This window comes from Lissotriton vulgaris, chromosome 6 (assembly GCF_964263255.1).
Source record: "Lissotriton vulgaris chromosome 6, aLisVul1.2, whole genome shotgun sequence".
In the NCBI taxonomy this organism is placed as follows: Eukaryota; Metazoa; Chordata; class Amphibia; order Caudata; family Salamandridae; genus Lissotriton; species Lissotriton vulgaris.
The window spans coordinates 333,468,614-333,482,821 of record NC_141694.1 but is presented as its reverse complement, the minus strand read 5'-3'; the positions used below and the strand labels follow the sequence as shown (position 1 = coordinate 333,482,821).

Here is a 14,208-nt window from a genome sequence, read left to right as displayed (position 1 = left end):
CTCCTTTGAATTTCTTACCCTATGTCTGTTTGGGTGGATTTAGAGAGCAGATGAGTGGGAGAAACTTTACATGGCTGAGGTTGGCTTTTTGCAAAGACTGCACCACATAACTTCTGGTGGTATTCAAAGTTGTTGGTGCAAGCTTCTTTGCAATTTGCATAAGTCTTCCTTAATGATCTGATTAAATCCAGGGCAAGAAATAGTTAATGTTCTCTCTATACATGTGCCTGACCAGAATCTTGAAACAATTTGTATATTGGCAAAGTGCACATTACAACCGTGGTAAATTTTTGCAACGGATAACAGTTGTTTATTGTCACCCAGCTCAAAGATATTCGTTTTTATCAAACTCAAAAAAGATGAAAGTCTAAGTATTCATGCATGATTCAAATCTGTGGTCATGAAATTAAACACAGATTCCTGGAATGGATGTATTGTCCACCAGACCTGGATTGTCTTTGGTAGCCTGCCATGTCTTCTCATCCTGCAGCATTTCTGAATCTATGCCAACTGCTTTTATTTATTTATTTTGAAAGTTTTATACAGCGCCAACAAGACCCTTGCGGATATCAGAGCACTTTACAAGGTGAGTGTCTAGGTAGCAAAGTAAAGTTCTTTACACATCAGTTAAATGCAAGTCAAAGCGCGTATACATAACATCTCGTAAAAGCAAAGTAGTAAGGAATCTCACAAAACTATCCCAGTGAGTCAGGCAAAGGGTAGATATATTGTCTAGAATGCCTGGATGGTCCATTGTCATAATAAGGATCAGTAGCAAGGGTACGTTTGGTCTCAACATCTCTTTAGTCCATGCTCAGGTGAATTTAGCCATGAGAATCGATTTTACTTCTATTTTGGAAAAATGCAGTAGAGAAATTAAGTCTAGTTTCTGGGGGTAGGGCATTCCAGATTCTGGGTGCCATCCCTGAAAAGTTTTGGTTATAGGTTTTCTTCTAGTTTAATCTTTGTGGTTTCAGTAAAAAGTTTCCCGCACTTCTTGAGGATCTGATCCCACCAGAGAGAGTCTGTGTATGTGCCAGATAGCTGGGTGCCTTGTGATGCATGGTCATACACGCTATTTTCAAATCAATTCTGGATTCAAAACGTAGCCAATTCAAGGATTTTAGGCCCGGGGAAATGTGGGAACTTTTTTTTGAACCAGTGATGAGTCTTGCTGCAGCATTTATTGAAACTCTTAGAGGGGTCGTTGAAGCTTTGGGCAGCCACAGAGAGAGACGCTTCCGTACTCCACTCTAGGGATAACTAGAGCTTGTACTGCCTGCTTGAAGTCGTTGTCCGGCAGGAAAGGTTTCAGCTTCCTCAGTGTATTTATCTGGAAGTTTGCTCCTTTTGTTGTGTTGCTGATGTGTTTTTGCATATTGAGGTTTTTGTCAAGTGTTATTCCCAGTGATTTTGCGGAGTCCCAGCCGGTTGGTTGGCCGTTGAGTGCAGAAAGATGTTTGATCCAGTCTTGCATTATGGGAACTTGAGCGGGTGCAGCGATTAGGAGGAATTTGGTTTTTAGGGCAGTCAATTTGAGATGGTTTTCTGCCAACCATGTCTGGGTTTTCCCTAGAGTTGTGTCAAGCGATTTGATGTCTTCTAGGGTATGGATCTTAAAGTATAGTTGTGTGTCATCATCATACATGTGATAGTACACATTAGACGCGTATAGAATTTCGGTGAGTGTTTCCATGAAATGATTGAACAGTGTCGGGGATAGTGAGGACCCTTGCAGGACTCCTAAAGTTACTGGGACAGGTTTGGACAGGGAGTTGTTGACCTTGAATTGTTGTGACCGGTTTTGGAGGAATGAGGTAAACCAATTTTGCACTGACCCTGATAATCCCATTCTGTGTTTCAGAAGATCTATCAGGTTCTCGTGTTTGACTGTATCAAAGGCTGAGGAGAGGTTCAGCAAGATGAGTGGGCAGGGTCCATTCTGATATAGGATTTGTAGAGCATCATGAATTATATGTGTCATGGCTGATTCAGTGCTGTGACCTGCTCCGAAACCTGATTGGTATTTGTTAAGTAGGTCAAAGTGATCACTATGTCTTATCAGCTGGAGGTGTACACATTTTTCTAATAGTTTGGCCAAGGTAGGAATATTGGTTATAGGGCGATAGTTGTTTAGGTCCGTAGGGTCGGCCGCGGGCTTCTTTAGAATGGGTGATACCTGCCCGGCTTTGAGGGTGTCTGAGATGAACCTTGTTGTAGTGAGCTATTTATTATCTTGGTCCAGGGAGGTAGAAGCAGTGGAGTTAAGTCTTTAACAGTATTTGCGGGGAGAGGATGGGTGAAGTGATTGGCCGGATTTAGGACACTAAGCATTTTGCAGATAGCTTCTTCACTGTAAGTATCAAAGGATGACCAGGCTGCTTCATTTTTTAGGTCAAACTTTGATGGGATTTGGTGTGGTGCAATTGGAAGGGATGGGGAGGTTTTCATATGTGATCCAGAGTGTAAGATTAGATCATTGAGGAGGTCATTATTTATCATCCGCAAGTACTGACCCAATGCTTTTTCTTGAATGACTTTAATTGACAGAGCTGGGATGGGTTACCTGTGACTTCCTTTCATCCTACCTGTCATCTGTTTTTTTTTTCATTTCTATGTCTTTATCTTCCTGAAGCCTCTTTCTTATACTTCTCTCCAATATGGACTATACAGAGGCAGGAAGTAACACTTCAAGTTTGAAAACATCCCAAACTGGGGAGTGATTACCAACCCTTGTACGTTTGCATCCGCTAAGTTCAGGGACAGTGCCCCAGTGGCAGCCACAATGTCAAATGTAAATCTTGGAGGGGTTTCGCGCATCTTTTCAAGCCTGAAGGAGGTTTAGCGCTTTTAAAAGTGGTAAGCAGGAGCAACCTTTGCATACATGGTAAGAATATGTTTTTTGCTTGGTGGCACTGTAGATAAGGAAGTAGACAGAAAATGCTACTTACCTGTAACTATTGCTTGTAGTGTTGTAGAATCGCATGTCAGTACACTCTTGCCATTTGCCACTGCATAGATATGCAAGTTATTTTTCTTCAAAGTAAAAGGTTTGGTTTGAAGGCGAGTTGTGACGAGACCCCGGAACCCACAATGCACCAGGACAAAAAACTCCAGCTTAAATTTCACAACCCCCGCCCGTAAGGGTGAAAGAAATGTGAAGTGAAGCAAAGCAGGACAGTATATGTCTACAGTTACACTGATAACATGCTATAAATGAATATGTAATCATGAGAAACATCAGAAACACAAGTTCACATCCAGATCTGTGACTGGGGTGAGTGTCTGAAAAGTTTCAGCGCTCCGTCCATCATTTCCTTGTGTTTGCTTTGTTTGCTCTAAGTTGGCAGGGTATGCCCAGACGTTGGTCCCTTAATCACTTTGCCACTGGATTCAAGCTAGTCTGGCTACTGAGGGGTGTTACCCAAAAACAGATCCCAGGATGCTTGTTTAAGGTCCAGGGAGGACCTGGCCCAGCAGTTTGGGCTGAACTGTTTTCATGAAGCCGTGAGGTCTGGCACTCTCACTTCCTATTTTACACCCGCACGGACAGGAGTTTCTGCGTTCTATTGCACTAGTGGATGGACTCCCCTTCCCTCTGGATTTTGGTTGGGAGACCATTTTAGTATTGAAAAAGGATGAATATGTTTCTTTACTGCACGGTGGGTCACCAAGATATCCCTTGAGGAGGTTTTTTTGTGGGGTCGTATGAAAATTGCCTCACTGGAATTTATTTGTAGCTGTCTAGAGAGCCACATCACCTCAATGCGGTGGCTGGCTTTTTTCATGATCTGTGCATGGATTTAGTCTTCCTGGACACTAAGGACTACACATTTATTGGATTGTCCTGGCCATTTAGGCAGCAAACACGGTCGTCCTTTTAATGTCCTGATGAAGACCTGCAGGCAGAGATCAAAAACAACCCTGAATGGCTAAGACAGGTTGAAACGTTGACACTCCTTTTTTCATAGCCTTGAATACACTATGCTGGTCCTTTTGAAAATTGGATGATGCATTGTAAAATAAGTTGCATCATTCTGTAGTAAGCCCATATAATAATGCATTATATTAGTAATGTAAACAGGCTTAGCACTGGTTCAGCTATTCCCCAAAAAAAAAACACCTCAACCAGTGTTGTTTATGTGTAAATTATGGCATTCGTATTTTCAAATTTCTGATCTTCCTTTTTCTCTTTTCACCCATATTTGCACATGAGTACTTTTTCTGCACCTCCCTTTGGACAACCTTTTATTATCTAAATACTTTATTGATTATGCTCATTTATAAGGATTACATAAAAAGATTTTCTCATAAACTCATTTTTTTTTGTCTTTTTCTCTGGTTCACTCTGAAAGAGTGTTTCACTCCTCTTTCCATTGTAAAATGTTTATATGACTCTTCTGAAGGATAAAAGCCTTAGGGTCTTTGAAATGGCCCTATCTGGCAACTGTGCTAGAAAAATATGAATTGGGGGAACATTATTTGAATATGGTTGGTCTACTGTATCAGCGACCCACAGTCCGGGTCCGCACCAGCAATCTCGTCTCCAATTGCATTAAGGTGAGGCGCGGGACATGCCAGGGCTGCCCGCTGTCTCTGAAGTTGTTCTCTCTCGCTATGGAGCCCCTGGCGATGCTGCTCAGGAGAGATGGCCAGAACTGGGGTATACAGTTGGGGGATGGGTTGCATGCCGTTTCCCTGTATGCGGATGACTTGTTATATGTCTGAGATGTCACACCGATCCCGGCATCCATTGCAGATGTACTTCAGGCATTTGAAGAGAAATCAGGTCAAATCAGGGATCTATTCATTTAATGCTGGCATAGTAGAGGAAGATATCATTCTGAAAAGATCGCTTCTCACGTGGTATCCCACCACTTTCCGATATCTTGGAATTTTTATATATCTCTCACCTGACGATTTATTGGAGGGTAATCTGCTGCGGGCTATCTCAGCCAAAGGAGCCCAGGTGCAATTTTGGAAAACGCTCCCACTGAATGTACCGAGCCGCCTATCCCTACTGAAAATTATTTTACTCCCCAAATTGCTTTTCAAATCTCCCTCTTTATGTCCAGCCTAAGATCTTTCAGGACCTGGAAGGATTGTTTCGAGATCTCATATGGAATAAGGGTAGACCACGAGTTGCTTTATGGAAGATGTATGCTCCTATCGGTCAAGGCGGATTGGCCGTCCCTAATATGGAGTTGTATTATTTAGCTGCCCAACTACAGTGGGTGATGCAATGGTTGGACGGCAGCTATTTGGAGGACACCGCAACTGTGCAGCAGCCCTGGACCCATTCTCAAATATATAATTTGTTCCACCCAATGCTAAACCCCTGCGGCCAGCACAATTATATCTAGGTCTGGCCCATAAATGTTACAAACAGTGTTTATATCTTACCCGCATGACGATACGTTACGCCTCGATCTTGCCATTACTGGGGACACCAAGAGGAAGTTTGGGCACATCAGAGGCAGCATTGAGAACCTGGCATGCGGCAGACTTACACACTCTGGGTGATTTGTATAGGGACGGTGCACTGTTAACATTTAAGGCGTTGGTTGACGAGTCTGGGCTGCCAGCAAGCCAATTCCTTTTACATACCTCTCTTTTGAAGGCTTTGTCAACCGTTTGGGGTGATCTGGCAACTGAACCACCAACACATCTAGTGTTGCAATATCTACATGTTATGGGGGCGGGATCGCAAGTAGTAAGTGCACTGGCTAGTGGAGGCGTTGCTTACACACACAATGAACCGATGTAGCGCCTCCGCGTAAGATGGGAAACGGACAGGGGCCGACCTTGGACAGAGAAGGAATGGGATGCCATATTAGCAGGAGCCAGGAATATACTGAGAAATTCTAGATTCAAGCTCATACAAACATATATCATACAAAGGGCATACCTCTCACCGGACATGATAAACAGGTACCTTAACACTGCCGCTTCTGCATGTGCACGATGTCAACAACTAGGCGCAGGCCTGCTTCACATACAGTGGGCCTGCACATCTCTTCAGCATTACTGGCGGGATGTAGTCATGACTTTGAACTCCTGTACAGACATGCAGCTGCCACTGTCATGGGAAACCTGCCTCCTAGGACTCTATGCCAGATCCAAAAAAAAGACAAAGTTGCCTCGAGATTTCACAATCTAGGCTTAATTACTGCAAAGGACCTCATAACCAAGAACTGGAAAAACAGGAATCCTCCAGTAACACCCAACTGGCAGCGCTCATTCCTGACACGGGACAAGTAGAAAGTACGGTGCTGCACAGGAAAGAGACAGGGGGGCTCCGTACATTCCCTATTGCGCAAGATTGGGACGCACTCCTCACTGCATTGCGTGCCACTACTGCCATTGCTGCAGATGGCACCTTGGACACTGATTAGTGAATGCACAGTAAGACTGTTCCTCGTATCCCTGGCTCAAAACATGGGAAGATATGCATTCCGAAGCTGCCTCGCTAGACACTGGGGTGCCCTCTTCTTTTTGGTAATTACACCTATCTGCACGCTCTGTCCTACTGAACTGTGTGAAATAGTTCAAACAATATCTCCTCCTACACAGCCAAGAGAAAATGATTTCATTAGTATTTCGTTGATGGCAAACTTTCTCACCCCTCCCCTTTTTAAGTTTCTCTCTTTTTTTCATTCATTTTTTTTAATGTAGGTTTCAGTTTGGTTTGTATAGTTTTAGATAATATGCTTTATTGGATAGTTTCAGTGGTTTCTTTTTGTGGAATGCCACTGGATGGAAATGCTATTTTCTGTTTCTTTAATGTAATAATGTGATGTTCAGTTCTGAAAAGCAGCAAATGTATATTTGTGTTATAGGTGCATAGGAATATTTCACCATGTTCTTAGTCCAATGAGTCAGAAGTTAGATATGTTTAGGAATGATCATAAATTCTAAATCAAGCTGTGGTAGCAATGTGAGTGATGGCACACTGAAATCCCAGTGTGCATACTTAGTTGTGACATAAACCATGTCCTTAGCAAATGCAACGTCATCACCAACAATAATCTGGAGGTAATACAGGCAGTAATCCGTTGTTTTTGTATTGTACGTACTATATATGTATATATATATATTTGGAAATGTTGTGAATGTATATGATGACAATTTTGTTTCAAGGAAAAAAATGCAGAAAATACCAATAAAGAAATTTAAACTAAAAATCCTTTGACTCTTCGGGAGTTATAAAAAAAAGATTTGTCAGGACCAATTGTTGCTTATACTGGAATGCTCCCATGAGGAACAGGGTCAAGATTGATTTGCTTATGGCTGGGTCAGAACTGGGGTGGGGATGTCAGCTAAAGAACAATGATGGATTCAACCCAGATCTGTGACTGGGGCTGAGTGTCTGAAAAGTTTCAGCGCTTCGTCCATCATCTCCTTGTGTTTGCTTTGTTTGCCCTAAGTTGGCAGGGTATGCCCAGAAGTGGGTCCCTTGCTCACTTTGAGACTGGATTCAAGCTAGCCTGGCTGATGAGGGGTGTTACCCAGAAACTAGTCCCAGAATGCTTGTTTCTGGTCCAGGGCAGACCTGGCTTGTCAGTCCGGGCTGGACTGTTCCCATGAGGCACAGAGTCCAGACTGATTTGCATGTGGTTGGGTCTGAACTGGGGAGGCATATTGAGGTAAAGAACGATGATGGTTTCAACCAAGATCTTTGACTGGGGGGCGAGTGTCTGAAAAGTTTCAGCGCTCCGTCCATCATCTCCTTGTGTTAACCTTGAAACAAAACTTTATTTTGAAGAAAAACTACTTGCAACTTCCATGCCCAAAATTAGATGGTAGGAGTCTGCAAAGCATGTGATATACAACTACACATACTTCAAACATATATATTAAGCTATCCAAGTAGCAGCAGTCACTGTTATAAATCGGACGTCTCCAGGCCCTCAGACTACACAAATGGTTAAATGTGTAGTCTAACAGATATGCCTCAAGTCTACACAAACTCTTCCTTAAGCTCTCACATGGTCAACGTCCACCTCTAGGATGTTTGGATATCACTCACGGTTGGCTGGTTCATGAAAGAGCATAACATGGGAATGTGCCTGAGACTGAATTTAGACCATGCTAATATGTTGTTGCCAGTGCACAAATACCAGCTACCATGCTATCCTACTGGGAAGCCCAATTATCATCATGGGATATCAGCCTCAGTAACAACTCACCAGTGGTCAAACTGTGCTTCTATGGTTCCTCCAAACAGGGTCCTGCAGCCCTCTACGCCCCTGCAAATGTCCAGGAACGAGTCAGTGCAGAGGGATACCAGGGTAGCAGGTGAATGACTATAGTCCCTAATGAAGATCACCACAAGAAGGCAATATATCAGCTGAGGAAGGAAGGACCTGGCAAGACCTTATGAACACCTGCAGACAAGCATGCACTTTACTATATGAAACTATACTGTGAGATCAGCATAGTCAGTGCTGAACTGACACAGCCCGCTTATGAGTACAGACTCTTTATGGTCTGGCTTAACAGTGCAGCTGTTGCCAGTTATATGAAAATCACCAGAAGAGGGGCTTTGGATTCTCTCTCATGTTGGGAGCCAAAAGTACATTTTTTGATTGGGAAGTAGTGTTCTTCCACAAAACAAGTACTTGCCCTCCACACAGCTGTGATTCATTTGTTTACTTTTCCAGCTGCTAGAACATCAGGGTCAAACACATGACATTTTAATTCTATTACAGGGTCTTAGATAACTAGATCATTTATGATGTTTTTTTCTGTCAGCTGCACAGACGGAAGAATGGTAACCATTGGCCCACATGGATTGTTAGATCAGGCTTAACAATGCAACTGTCCGCTGACTGTTAACCTACACCAAATATTATTCTACAGCTTCTTTGCTTCCACACAAATACATGTCCAATCCCATACTATTTACTTGCAATGATTCACATTACCATACAACATTCCTTTAAAGCTAGACCTAACATGGCCAATGCTTGTTTCAGGTCTTGGTGATAGTCCTCTGGGAAAAAGATTCATGCTGGAGCGAGAAACAGTTTTCCTAATTAATTTTGATTCAGGAGACTGCAAGGATTATTCTCAGTAAAAGCAGGCAGACAACTGCCCCTATATGCTTGATACAGGGCTTGCTACCTATAAGCATCCAATGGGTTCGTTTTTGATGGAAATATTTCGTTTGTGCCGGTGTATGTCCCAGGATCGATTCCTACAAATATCCCAGTGTCTACTCTTACTGGCTCGGAAGAGAAGAGGAAGAGCTTGAAGTTGCAGACTATCTTTCTGGTACGTAATTGTCTTCCTGTGAAAATGGATTTAAAAGGCTGTCTATCCTTACCATTTTTAATTTCCTAAGCATATAACATGGTAACATACTCGGGTATCGCTACAGATGTCGATTTTATTTCATGTAATCATAACGGTATCTTGAAAAATTAATAAAAATATACAAACAGAAAAATCTGCCTGTCACAAGAACTAACTCCCTCATTTGAGTCTTCACTAACAGTTGGCGGGAAATGAGCACTTTCATTTTTGTAAGGCTAAATAGTATCAACATTTCTCAGGTTAGAAAACATGAACGAGAAAATGTTATAAAGTAGACAATGTCAATGAAAAGGTAATATTACTTTCTGTTTTCCATACGGAGCTTGCTACCACTATCAAAAAGTTTCAGAGCTTTGTATAATTACACTTGCTAAAACACATGGAGTCAGAGTAAACGCAACACAATTCTTACCTATGCACAGCAGTTTGCACGGAGATATCTGCAGCTGGATCGGTTTGAGGTTTGATTTTAAATATTGCAAAAATCAATCTGAGTTTGGACATACCTTAAAATCCACCCGCACATGCAGCTATTAAGGAAGCTTTACCTTGCGTATTGTTGCAGTGTACTGAGCTAACATGCTTTGGTCCAAGCCTTCGATTTGTTTCAGCTTCTCGCACACAGCATCAACATTCATCAAATTCAATGGTGCTGCAAGTGGTCCTCCGCTAGTCCCCTATAAAAATGCAAAAATATGGTAAGTATGTGAGGCACATTGGCCACAGTGGAGAAAAAAGCTATTGCTGAAAAACTTCAACACTTCGCTTCATTTTCCCAACTGTGGTCATACTATAATACCCATAATCCATTTAGCTTTTTGTATTTTGTCTATGGCCAGTCTTGTGGCTTCACAGTGGAGGAGAGAAAAGACTTTCGGAGGTGGAGTGTATTGCTTTGAAATTGTAAGCTGTGTGTTCATTTGTACAGTCAACCCATGAATTCATATTTTGCCAGTACGAAACAAGTCAGCAGAAAAATCGGGAAATATATACATCTTTAAATAAACTTTGTTGGACGTGCCTTTTATAAGGATAGTATTATTTATACTAAGTTAATCAGAGTGGTTCAGTCTTCTGCACTTGGACAATGATATATACCTAGGAGGGACCATTAAACCCACACCAGCTCAGCACCAGTCAAACAAAAAAAAAAAACAATTTCATAGCTCTATGTGCCACTGCACTGACTATTCCCTGTAGACCAACATTAACAATGCACAAGTGCAAAACCTGCAAGCGCCTGGATATCATATCAAGTGATTAGTCACGCTTTACAAATCCTGATTGATTGAGTGAGAAATAACAATTTGTTTTCTTTCACGGACTATGCTTAATGTCAAGATGTGTTTTTACCTGATGTGCGTTGTTATATAAAGCCCAAAAACATTAATCCAATTGTTAAAAAAACAAAAAAAACACATTCAGGTGCTGTTTTTGGAAAGCCATCTGAAAGCAGGGTTTCTGTGAAAGTGAAATGAACCATCAAAAGGAACCATAGTGACACAATGGAATGGCACATATGCAGGAGAGACATCTTACAGCAAAGGCAAAGAACAAGTTACTTACCTTCGGGAACGCTATATCTGGTAGACTCTATCTAGCCAGAGATCAATTAACTTAGAATAATCCCCAGGCATCAGACTCGATCCCAATGATTTTGAGCAGTGCCCGATGATGTGAGTAATATATGGGCGCCACCACAGTGCGCTGACCTCTGTTATTATCATGATTTTTCAACCCAGGAGCATGGTGCCATGATGAAAACTGACCACTGGTGTGAAAAACTATGGCCCTAAGAAGGAAGTCCATTACATTGCAATGGTCTCTGCACAGCAGGGAGGATGGGGTGGTTGGTAATGAACTTGCAGGTAAACAGAGTCTCTACCAGATAAGGCATTACCTAAGGTAAGTAACTGTTCATCTAATGGAGACTACTAGCCACAGATTCCTTACCTTAGAATAAATATCCAAGCAATACCTCACTGGTGGAGGATCTGCAAAACTGATTTAACATCAAAAATGTTCTGCAAGACTGAATGGACAAAATGCCCGTTGCAACAGACATGAGAGTCCAGATAGTAGTATGTGCTAAACGTGTGCAAGGATGTCCAAGTTGCTGCCTGAAAGGTGCCCAGGTCAGGGACTCCGCTGGATAACGCAGTGATCGCAGCCATGGCTCTGGTGGAAAGAGCACACACACCTCATGGGGCTGTTTCTTGGCCAACGTGTAGCAGATCTTGATGCAGAGCACTATCCATCTTGAGATGGTCCATTTTTGAATAGCCTACCCTTTCTTCTTGCAAACTCCTGATATTGCATGTTCTTGGCAGAGAAAAAGATTTAACCAAGGCTCTCCCTACTGCTGGAAGAGGCCTTACACCACCTCTGCGTGGAGCCTTTCGTGGACCTGCGAGGCATCTTCTGAGTTTGTCCCCTATGGCGTTCAAAAAGCCCGCAAGGTGTCACGTCACCAGGGAAAGACCTTGGCGTTCCAGCCATGTCCACAGACTCAGAGCCTCTTTAACAAAGATTCAACAATCCCTCCCGCTCCGTTTGTTGCAGTACCACATGAGGGTGGGCTTGTCTATGCACATCTGTACCAGCCTCACCTTGATGAAGGAAGAAAGGCTTTCAATGCCAAGCAAAACGCTCAAAGCTCCAACAGGTTGATGTTGAGCTCAGACTCTGCCTGAAACCAGAATTACTATGGTATCCTTTTTTGTCACCAGAAAGTAGCAGGAAAAACAACCACGCCCGCTTCTGTTGCAGGTACCCTCTCAGCGGCCCCTTTGTCAAAAGAGGCTGTACTTCCTGAAGGGCAAGAAGAAATAGCCCTCTGTTAGCCGTTCCTGGGATGGTGCCAAAGGTAGAGGTGTTTCCACAATGAAAGGGTGTACCCCTTCTGCACAATCTGCAGCACCGACTTGGAGGTTATCCCACACCATTGGGGCAGGTGGTGCCTGATCCTGCTGCCAGTGGAATGTTTGTGCTGGCTGGAAGCAGCACTAATGAGGCTTACAGGCTGCGACAGCCAGAAGGGCAAGGGAATGGCCAGCTTGCTGGTTCTGACTCTTGTGTTCTCTTTGGTATCTGCAGCCCCTCTGATCTCCACCTCTCCCAGATGGCCGACCCATCCCAGAAGTGACTCATCTGTTACCACAGTCAGCTCTGCTTGGGGCAGGGAAAGGGGTCTGCCACTGACCCAATCGCGGTTTTTCAGTTACCACTACAGATCTTTTGCAGTTCGCCGGACCATGTCAGAGAGATTCCCATGATGCTGTATCCACTGGGACTTCAGTCCCACTGCAGAGCCTGCCTATACCAATGGGTATGAGTTACAAGCAGGATTTAGGAGGCCATGGGCCCAATTACCTCTGGGTCATTATCACCAAAATCCAGGATAGAGGATTTAACATTGGTACCACAGCCTGAATAGCCGGGACTCTCTGTTTGGGAAGACAGGCCTAAAAATTCTCTGTGTCAGGAACGGCTCCAATGAAAGGAAGAGTCTGAGAGGGAGTCAGGTGTGAACCTGGCACTTTGATAGTGAACCCCAGCGAGTGCTGAAGATTTGCTGTAGTCTGGAGGTGGGAAACAACTGCCTGGAGCGAGTCCGCTTTAAACAGCCAGTCGTCAAGGTAGAGGAAGACTGGAACCCCTGATCTTTGCATATGAACTGCAACCACCACTAGCACTTTCGTGAACACCTAAAGAGCACAGGTAAGGCCGAAGGACAGCACAGCAAACTGAAAGTGCTCCTGGCTTAGCATAAACCACAGGTGTCATAGCTATGCGAATCATCTCTATTGAAACATCTTTATGATAATATGCATCCGGCAACCATTCTGATGGGTCCAGGGCAGACGGGACTTGTGTGAGCATTTTGAATTTCTCCTTTTTCAGGAAGAGATTGAGAAGGTGGAGGTCTAGGATAGTACGAAGGCCTCCGTCCTTCATGAGCACCAGAAAGTAGAGGGAATAGCACCACGGCCTACTTCTGATACCAGCATTCTCTCTATAGCTCCCTTGGCCACGTTAGCCTGCACTTCCTACCGGAGCAAGGAGAGGTGATTCTCTGTCAGCCTGTTGTAAGTGGATAACCTTTGAGGAGGGGATACTCACAAAGGGGAGGGAGTAGCCCCTTTGGACGATCTGCAAACCCAAACAGTAAGATGAAAATGGCGGTCAGGGGTGCAGGTGATGACATATCCTGCAGCTCACTGGATGCCCATGATGGTCTGAGGGCAAACTAAAGGGGTTTGGAGGTTGCAGGGGGTGGGAGGAGAGCGGGGGGGGGGGGTAAGGTAGACTGGCCTGACCTCTAGCTACCTGTTTCACATGATTTATGGGACCCGAGTCCTCGACCATGGAAAGGCTGAGAAGCCTATAGGCTGTGGTAGCTGGGATGGACGCAGTTGGAGGCAGGGGTAAAAAACAGACAGGGATGACAAGGGGCCACAGACAAGCCCAAGGACCTGGGCAATGCTCTGCTATCCTGAACGTGCTACAGTGCTGAGTTCACAGTCCCTCTAAATAGAGGAGAGTCATCAAAGGGCATGTCCATAAGCAAGACTTGGACATTCACTGAAAAGCCAAATGTTCTCAGCAATGCGTGGTGACACAAGGACACCAACTATGAAATGCTCTACCCAGCGAGTTGGAAATGTCCAGTTTGCATGGCATGGTGAACTTTGCTGTATCTCTTCCATCAGCAATAGCCTGTGACAGTATGGCTCAAGCCTCCTCAGAGACCATAGACAGGACTTGCACGACCGAGTCCCACATCGTATGCGAATACCGGCCTCAATGGCACATGGTGTTCACTGAACACAGTTCAAGGCTGGTAGAAGAGAGCATTTGAACGCCAAACGTATCCACCCACTTGGATTC

The 14,208-nt window shown here is 43.9% G+C and overlaps 1 protein-coding gene across 5 annotated transcripts in view; it reads right to left on the bottom strand.

Moving 5' to 3' along the window:
- The window catches only part of KIDINS220 (kinase D interacting substrate 220), a 942,023-nt gene that overhangs the window by 91,599 nt on the left and 836,216 nt on the right, over positions 1–14,208 (bottom strand). For all 5 annotated transcript variants that reach the window (XM_086926367.1, XM_086926369.1, XM_086926371.1 and 2 more), the window contains one exon: positions 9,867–9,995. In XM_086926367.1, coding sequence (XP_086782493.1) covers positions 9,867–9,995 — 129 coding nt within the window. The remainder of the gene's footprint in view (positions 1–9,866; positions 9,996–14,208) is intronic.